At 34.4% G+C, this 9,396-nt stretch overlaps 1 protein-coding gene across 1 annotated transcript; it reads right to left on the reverse strand.

Moving 5' to 3' along the window:
- Positions 1-1,278: 1,278 nt before the first annotated feature.
- On the reverse strand, positions 1,279-2,752 carry LOC132190744 (molybdate transporter 1-like). The gene has a single exon (XM_059605797.2). The coding sequence runs from the start codon at positions 2,750-2,752 to the stop codon at positions 1,376-1,378; it is 1,377 nt and encodes a 458-aa protein (XP_059461780.2). The 3' UTR covers positions 1,279-1,375.
- Between the last annotated feature and the right edge of the window lie 6,644 nt (positions 2,753-9,396).

The following is a 9,396-nucleotide window of genomic DNA, read 5'->3' on the forward strand; positions in this document are numbered from 1 at the left end:
AATGGTCAAACATAATTTTAATAGCTGGAATATATGGCTGCTGTGGAGGATACCTGATTTAACAGGTGTCATCTCCCACGAGGGAAAACTCAGAAAGAGAAGGTTGCCATTGCCATTTACTTTTTAAGTGCTTGAAGGATACTGTATCCCTTTTTCTTCCTCTTGCCCCCTCAAAAAGGCATGATAGAGCTTTTAATTAAAGAATTTGGTGTGTAGATTGAATCTGGCATAAGGAACAATCCAGGGCAGAGCTATGACACCCAAATGAATTGGTCACTTGCAATATGATTTATGATTTATTAATGCTAGAAATCACTTTTTTTTTTTTTTTTTAATCATAATCTTGCTACATAGTTGATCACGGGTTGGTTAAAGTTGTCACATAACAATATTGTAGAATAGTTGTGAAATAAAAATGTAGTTTTTCCCGCTTCCCCCTTTTCCTTTTACTATTTGCCATTATATCTTGGACATGAAGTGGAAAGCCGCGTAGCCAATGTGCTCTTTAAGGCAAGCCAGATCGAGCCATACTAGTTTCTGTTTACTTTCCAAGTGGAGAGATAACAATCAAACTTTATGCATTGAATAAAATCATGCATGTACTAAAGGTCAATTTCCACTTGATAGGGATCTCTTAGAATTCGCTGCCCAAATTTAATGAAATTCGGACAAAAAAATAAAAGAGGAGGGTCGGGGAGGGGTGGAATTCCCTACCCAAATTCTACGGAATTCGGACAGAAAATTTTAGGAGATCAGCATCCATCTCTACTTCAAATCATTAGCACATAATCAAGAGGATATAAAATGGCTCATTGGGTTCTCATTTCATTTGTCCCTTTCTTTATTCGGTAAAAGCAGCAATCTTACTTCAAGGGAATGAAACAAATTGAAAAAGAAAAGTAAAAGCTTGTTTGCGAACACACTTTTTTTCCGTCAAAATATTAATAAACAAATTTTTTTCACCAAAAACTCAAAACTACTTCCATCTTATGTCATGTCAAAACAGTTTTTTTAACCAAATCACAAAACACCTAATATATATATATATATAATCAAACACCTTCACTCTCTGCACTAAGAACTTGTCAACTGTTTCTCAAGAGAGAGAGAGAGAGTGAGAGATACCCATCAAGCAAGTAACCAAGAATGTACCTCTAAGCATATTCAAACATGGACACAAGTTTGCGACGAAACATGGTTGCTTTTTTATTGATAGCTGCTAAAATGTATGCTTCCAAGAAAAAGCTAGCAAGCAGCAACTCATGGACTCATCTGAAAAGCACTTAAAATTCAGCCATTACAAGAGCAATTAATAAACGTGGATGCTTTTTGCATGAGCCGTTACAAATATTACACAAGAACCTTAATTGGCCCGCTAATCATCTTTACTTAAATTATTTCTTAACCTTACAAGCAAATGAGCAACAATCCCACACACAAACCCAAGTGCAGCACTTGATCCCACTAGAGAAACTGCTGTGCAAAGAAGCATCACAAAGGATTCCTCCTTTGTATTCATGTCCTTTGAAGCCATGGCAAGCTCAATTCCAGCAAACAAGAGCAGAATCCCAAGGACACCAACAGGAAATTGGTTCAAAATCTTCACCAAAGAGCTCCCTAACACCAAACCCAATACCAACTTGGCTGCACCAAGAAGGGCCACACACCCACCACTCCTCCCACCAAACTTGTACTGCCCGGCTAGCCCGCCGGCGCCGTGGCAGCTCGGCATGGCTCCGAACCAGCACCCGATCACGTTCATTAGCCCAACCGTCACCGAAAGCGATGTCGCTGAGAAGTCCCTCCCCGGAAAAAGATCCGACGACAGCTTGCACACAGCAATCACAGAATTCAATATTGACAAGGGGAGTTGAGGAATTGTGCCCTTGATGAACCCTTCCTTCCATGCATGCTTAGATATCTTTACTACTTCAATAGATGAGGGTCCAAATTTAATGTCTCCCACCACTCTAGGCCTTCTTATAAAAGCAAAAACCACACCCAACAAAAACACCATGAAAGCTGAAGGAAGTGAGAAGATTATTTTTCTGATTCTTCTTCTTCTCCTCCTCCTCCCCCGCCTTTCCTCCTCCTCATCACCTAAAACACTACCAATCGCTCCTTCATCATCATCCTCCTCTTTTTCCTGCCCTGCACCATTAACAATAACAATAAAACATGCACAAACAATTGCCAAAACCAACCCATCCAAACCAATCCAGGGCCTATTCTTCCCAGCTTTGGACTTAGAAAAATCCTGAACTTTTCTAATGTATTTGACGGCGGTCAGAGCAAATGACAAGCCCTGTGCCAGCTGGACACCCCTGACAACAGGCAGAGGAATTATCTTGTACACTACCTGCATCAACCCAGTGACACCCAGAAGAAATAAAATCCCTCCGGTCAGAATTCCGGCAGCCATGATTTCCGGGACCCCAAATTCAGAAGACCCAGAAATTGCTGCGGCGGCAATGGCCTTCATGGGTTGCACAGGCATGGGGACACCGTATATTGCGCCGGTGAGAATGTTGTAGATTCCGGTGAATATCAATGTTGTGCCTAAGTTGAGGTCATTTGCTAGTGTCAAGGCCAAAACTATTGGTATAAACGTGCCCAAGTCCCCCATTGCACCGTTCAACTCGGCCCATTTCGATCGGAAAACCAGATTGGCTTTCAGTTTGTCTATGATGTTGGCCGGAAAGCCGCCGGAGGAGGGTTCGTGGGAATCTTTGTGGGGTTGTTGGGAGTCCATGGAAGTGAGAAATGTGAATGCAAATGTGCAAAGTCGGGGGTACTTATAAAACGACAAGGTAGAGAGGTTGGTAGAGCGTCCTTTTTTCGAAGAAATGATGTGAGAGGACGCTGCTGGTTGAACTCTCTGTGCCGCAAGTTGTGGCCTTTGGCATTTATCTGATGTTAACCGCGATTTCATCACCTGGGGTTTACCTTGGCTGCTACGCCACCATCGAATCTCAATGGACTTTGGATAGATAATCAGGGAACACGATTCGTGAAGAAACAATAATACTGTTTATGATCGGTTTGGATTTGCGATTTTAGAAAGTGTTTGATTTTTTCAGATGCAATGGCAAAATCGTAGTTTGACATTTAAAGTTGCAATTTAACTGAGTCCTTTAAAATTGTGCGTTAAAAAAAAAAAAACAAAAAAACACAATTTTTGTCTATGAAATTTCAATGCCAAACACACACTTGGTAAAATGCTAGACGAATATCATATAATTGAAATTACATGATAGTAAAAATTAGTGTTTAAATGAATAACGGCTTATAAGAAATAAAAATTAAGGCACCATTTAGTTGGCGGTATAGACCCCTAGAATGAAATAACTATTCTTATGGAATAAATTTTTTTTTTTATTTAGTAGGCCTATTTCTAAGAATGGTTACAACAATTTCCTTACGAAGAAGAAGAATACATGTTCCTCTAAAAACTTAATAAGAAGAATAGACTGCATTTTTTACCAAAAAAAAAAAAAAAAAAACATACATTATTTTTCATAATATGTCTGGTGTAGGACAATATACCAAACAGCATTTCCCTTTTTCTCTTTTGTAAATGGCATTTGGCAGAATTCTATTGCTTCCAATTTTCTTTTTCTTTTTTCCGTGAGAAAAGAGAAGATGGTTGGACTTTCTCAAAAGTGACTTTTACTAGGAAACAAATTGCTGCTTTCACATATTTTGCATCGAAAAGGAATTTATGAAATCTATTTCTACCATTAACTTTTAAAAAGATAATTCGACACGACTGTTTGGCATACATGAAATTGGTGAGAGTAGGCATTATTGGGGGAAAAGCAGTGTAGCCTTGGACCATTAGTGGTGGCCGATGGTTTGAGATAGAGAAGAGACCTAAAAATTGATTTTAGATTTAGACGATGGCCGGCAGCTTTAAAACCTATTTTATATCCTTGTCTTTCCCTGTCTATAGACCCTCTATCACTTCACCTCCCCACCCCCACCCAACAAGGATTTTTTTCATTTCATTTGACTTCCGCACTCTTTGGCCTCCTTTTTTCCTCCACTCTATTTATTTTATTTTATTTTATTTTATTTTATTTATTTTATTTTTTATTTATTATTTTTTTTTTTATGGTCAAAATTTAAAGTTTATGTATTCCGGCCACACAATATATCGTGTGCCGTTATCTAACGGTATATATCATTGATATCATTTACCCCGTGATGAAGGAAGGGGGTGGCCAGAATAGGCCATGACCACCCCGCAACTCATAAAAAATAAAAAAATAAATATAAGTTATTTTTTATTTTATTTTTGCATATTGGCCCCTAGCAATATAATTTATTGGCCAATGGCCCCTACCCATATTAAACTTTGCCTCCATCTCTATATACGTTGTTAGATATACAAACTTTAAATCCTGATCATGAATTTCATTTGAAATGTAGACAATCCTGGTCCACCCACCCTCAGGCTAATATTTATTTTTAACGAAAGTAGTTTATTAGAGAACTGACTTTCAAGCTTTGTTAGGAGAACTCCTTTCAAATAGGAGAGACCACATGTATGTAGAACTCCCAGGTAGGAGAGATCGTATACATGTTTGATTAAAAAGTAATATTACACACACTCTTAGCATTAAAAATGACCATTGAATTTGTTATAGATCTTTATAGAATTTTGATCCAACACTGATTTAAAAAGCCACGTCAAAGAGTGTGAAAATGAAAAACTGATTGAAATGGGAAGGATCTAGTTAGTGTATTTAAGATGGGTAAAATAGTCAAGGTTTTTTTCAACCACTTTACCCCTTTTAAATGTACTAACTGATTCACTGAATACTCTCCATTTCAGATCATTCTATCATTTTATTACTCTTCATTAAATTTCTCTATAGGAATCTTTATTAATCAATTTTCTTAAATAGGCGAAGAACCTACAATTCAATTATTTAGCACAACTAGTTCATCATTTTGTCTTCTTTTTTCTTGGAAACAAAATGCTGTTTTCACAAATATATTTCTACCCATGAATGAACTTTTAAAAAGTTAATTCGACATGATTGCTTGCTTGGCGTTCCCGAAATTGGTGAGAGATGAGAGTAGGAATTATTGGGGAAGGAAGTGAAGCCTTTGACCGTCAGCGGTGGGTAATGTGATTGAGAAAGAGAAGAACCCAAATCTAATAATTGATTAGTGATTAGAGGGTGGACGGAACCTTTTTATTTTTTAAAGTTAAAACCTATTATTATGTTTTTCTGTCGACTCCATTGCTTGCTTTCCCCCCCACCCGTTTACTAATTATTTTTAATCAAAGTAATTTATGAGAGAACAACTTTTAATTATAAAACTGTCCATTTTTAATGAGTATTTCAATCGGCTGGAAGTCATGCCTCATGAAATTGAGATCAATAGTTCGAATCATTTTCTCATTTTTTTTGTTCCTTATGCAGACATATTAAAAGAAAAAAAAAATCTTAAAGGTGGATCAAGGCCGTTCGTTAAACAATAGGGCACTGTTCATGAAATTTGAATAAAAAATAAAAAATAAATAAAGGATAAATATCTTATTTACTATTGTGGTTTAACTTTATTTTTTGACTCCTAGAGTTTACTTTTTATCACATGAAGTCCCTCTAGTTTGTCTAAAGACGAAGATGGTTCCTCCATCAAAATTTCGTCCAAAATTTGAAAGAACGCCACCTCAACACCAATCACGGTGTGACACATGTTCACATAATTAATTAATTGAAAAAAAATATTTTTTAAATTGAAAACATTAAAAATTATATTCAATTAATTTTAAAATAAAAAATTAAATTTAAAAAAAAAAAAAAAAAAATCGGTCAACCCCTTTGGCCATTTGGGGGCAGCTGGCCAACCCTTTTAGCCATGGGGGTGGTTCGGCCAAGGGCTTTCCGGCAAATGTATGTATGTGTGTGTATATATATATTTTCAACTGGCCCTTGGTGGGCCATGGGGTGGTTTGGCCACCCCCAGACCTATGGCCACTCCTATTTTTTTAAAAAAATTTAATTAAATATAAATTTTTTAATGTTTTTTAATTAAAAAAAATATATTTTTTTAAATTAATTATATGGACACGTGTAAACCTGTGCTTGGATGGCGTTCCATCAAATTTTGGACGAAATTTTGACGGAGGGACCATCTCCGTCTTTAGGCAAACCAGATGGACTTCCTGTGATAAAAAGTAAACCTTAAAAGTCAAAAAATAAAGAAGTTAAACCATATGGGTGAATAAGGTATTTAACCCAAAAAATAATGATTGGTATAAAAAAGTGAAAAATTTGTATTGAAAAGTGAAAAAATTTTGTTTTGTAGTAATTTTTTTATTTAAATAGTAGTAAAAGGTAAATGATATGATATAAAAAGTAAAAATATTTTTATGTTCATTTTTTTGAGAAAAAATGAGGTGAATAGTTTTTTAAAAGAGTAAACATGTACACCAAACAAGACAACCTAAGTATTGTGCTGCTTGTGTAGTTCAAGATGTCTTTTCTGTTTGATTTTATTAGCTTCCTGTGTTTGTCTCTTTTCACCCAGCAGCCTAATAATAAAAAAAGGATAAATTCTTTTTCTTTTTAATGAATAAAGAAAAACACATTTTGAGTCATCGACAAATTGGGCTCGATCTTTGAAGTTATGTACGGAGAAGAAATCTTAGACATAGAAGAGATTTTATATGAAGTCTCAAGTGACGAATAAAGTTTTTTTTTTATCCTATTTTATATGAACTCTTTGTTTTCTTTCAGCTTTTCAAAGAGAGAGATTTCCTTTTGAGAAATATTTTTTATGTTGTTTCTTTTATAATAAATTCACTTAAAATACATGAAGTAATAATATAAGTCCATTTTCTCTCCCTCCGTGAATGATTTCTTTAAGAATTAAAATGGGAATTTATCACACATGGGAGTTTTGGTCCATACTCTAAGCTTCTTGTTCATACTCTTTCATTGACAAAGTAAAGAGAAAAATAGGGAAATATGACGACAGCATTATTTTTTTGTTTTCCTTTTTGGTTTGGATATAAGAGCATTTTTATTGACAAAGTAAAGAGAAAAATAGAGGCAAGAAAATGAAATTTTAATATAATCTTCTTTGCCTATTCTTCCTCCAAATTTTATTAATTTGTTTAATTTAATAGGCCAAAGAAAAGTTTTTAAATAATTCGCGCCATACACTAGAAAAATATAATATTTTTAAAATTTTGTCTCCTATATAAACTTTAATTTAACATTCTGCAGCTTCTGCTCAATCGATCAAAGTAAACTATATATAGACAACTATATGACAAATGTACAATTGATAAAGGAAGTGACAAGAGAGAACATCCCTGCCATGGGTCTAATTGCTCTCCTAGACGTCTAATATGACAAATGTACAAAAGAGGTCTCATTGCACTCATAGATCTCGATTGTATGTTTAATGAGTAATGTTATTCTCCACCTATTTATCGCATCAATGTCACATCCATTAAAGTGATATGCTTTAAAGGGTTGACATGGGAAGCTATTTAAAACAATCATTGTCAACCAGTGTGACATGAATGTGAAGAGTATCATTTCTCATGTTTAATTATTTAATATGACAAATGTCATGGGTCTAATTCATGCACCATCATGCCTCACGGCACCCCCAAGACAGGTATTCTAGGTGCCAAACCATTCTTGGCATCATGCATTTAAAGCAACAAACTTCCGCCCTCTCATGGCAACCCATTGCCTGATCCTAGTGTTTATCAACAAGTTGTGGGTGCTTTACAGTATTGCAGTACTCTTACTCGGCATGATGTTGCATACTAAGGCTCGGTTTGGTTTGCGGAATAGATCCTTAAATTGGACTAGCTAACACTAGGTATAGCTAGTCATTTGTTTGGTAACACTCTATTCTTGGGAATAGTCTATTCCCATGGGACTACTAATTCCATACACACAGGGTTAGCTAAGCCATTCAAAAAATGAGTAGCTTAGATAATCATTTCCTGTGGGATTAAATTAATTGTATAAATTGCTACAAAAAACCCTACTTGTGGGATTAAATTTCGTTATCTCTCTCTGATTCTTCTATATTTCATTCTCTCTCTCTGTTTCTCTATCTCTTTGTTTCTCTTTTCTCTGTCTCTATATTTCGTTCTCTCTCTCTTTCTCTATCTCTCTCTCTTTTCTCTCTGATTCTTCTAGTACAGTTTTTCTGCAAGTGCAAGCAATTTTTTTTTTCTTTGTGCCTTCTCCCTTTTCTGTATCGTCTCTCTTCTCTGTACTGTTTCTCTTTTTTTTTTTTTTTTTTTTTTTTAATTTTGTTTTCTTGATTTCTTTTAATTCTCTATACCGTTTCTCTCTGATTTTTTTCTCTCCATCTCTCTGTTTTTTTTTAAAAAAAAAAAAAAAAAAAATTCTGTACTCTTTTTTTTTTTTTTTTTTTTTAATTTTAATTTTAATTTTAATTTTAATTGATGGAGAAACAGAATCTACAAAGTTTTTATAAATACAAATATATAATCTGTTTTTTGATTTCTTTTGATTCTCTATACATTCTCCAACTGTATTTTTTTGATTTCAAGATTGAGTTGGATTTTGTTTTCTCCAACTATATTTTTTTTTTATATAAATAATTTTGTAGCATAATTCAAAAAAAGAAAAAAAAAAAAAAAAAAAAAAAGGCCACATACTTGACATAATTAAAACAAAAGAAATTATAGTAAAGTTGTTTATGTTTCAAAAAAAAAAAAAAAAAAAAGAGAATGAAATTCATTATTAATATAAATTGTATTTGTATTATAAGAGTATTTTAGGAAATTTGATCACAATATAATTACATTCACCAACATATTGCATTATACCAAACGAAGGAATATGATTAGCTAGTATATTCCAGTATTATAACCAAACAAAGGAATATGAATAGCTAATGTATTCCACACTCTTTTATTCCTAGTAGTAGCTAATCATTTTTCAATGTATTAAACATTTCGCGAACCAAACAAGGCCTAAGTCAATCAACTTTGTCAGTACTTACATAATTCTACTAAAGAAAGAGGGCACTTCGCTATTAAAGGGCACTCCAAACCACGGTTTATATTTTACCAAAGGAAAGCTTGCATTGTTAGAGGCATTTTGTGATTTTGACAGCCGATCAGCAACAGGCTTTCGGGTAGTGTGCTAAGAAGCAAACCGTGGTATCTCGGTCCTCTATTGAAGTAGAGTTTCGTGCATTAGCTATGGTTACAATTAAGGTTTATTGGCTTGGAATGCCTTTTAAGGAACTTCATGTTTCAAATTTGTATACGTACAGTTCCTATACTATTTGGTGTGATAATATTATTGGTGCATTAGCCCTGCTTCAAATCGTGTCCTCCATGCTCAAACTAAGCATATAAAATCTATTTTCACTTTG

Source organism: Corylus avellana, chromosome 9, assembly GCF_965113065.1.
Source record: "Corylus avellana chromosome 9, dhCorAvel1.hap1.2, whole genome shotgun sequence".
Classification (NCBI taxonomy): domain Eukaryota; kingdom Viridiplantae; phylum Streptophyta; class Magnoliopsida; order Fagales; family Betulaceae; genus Corylus; species Corylus avellana.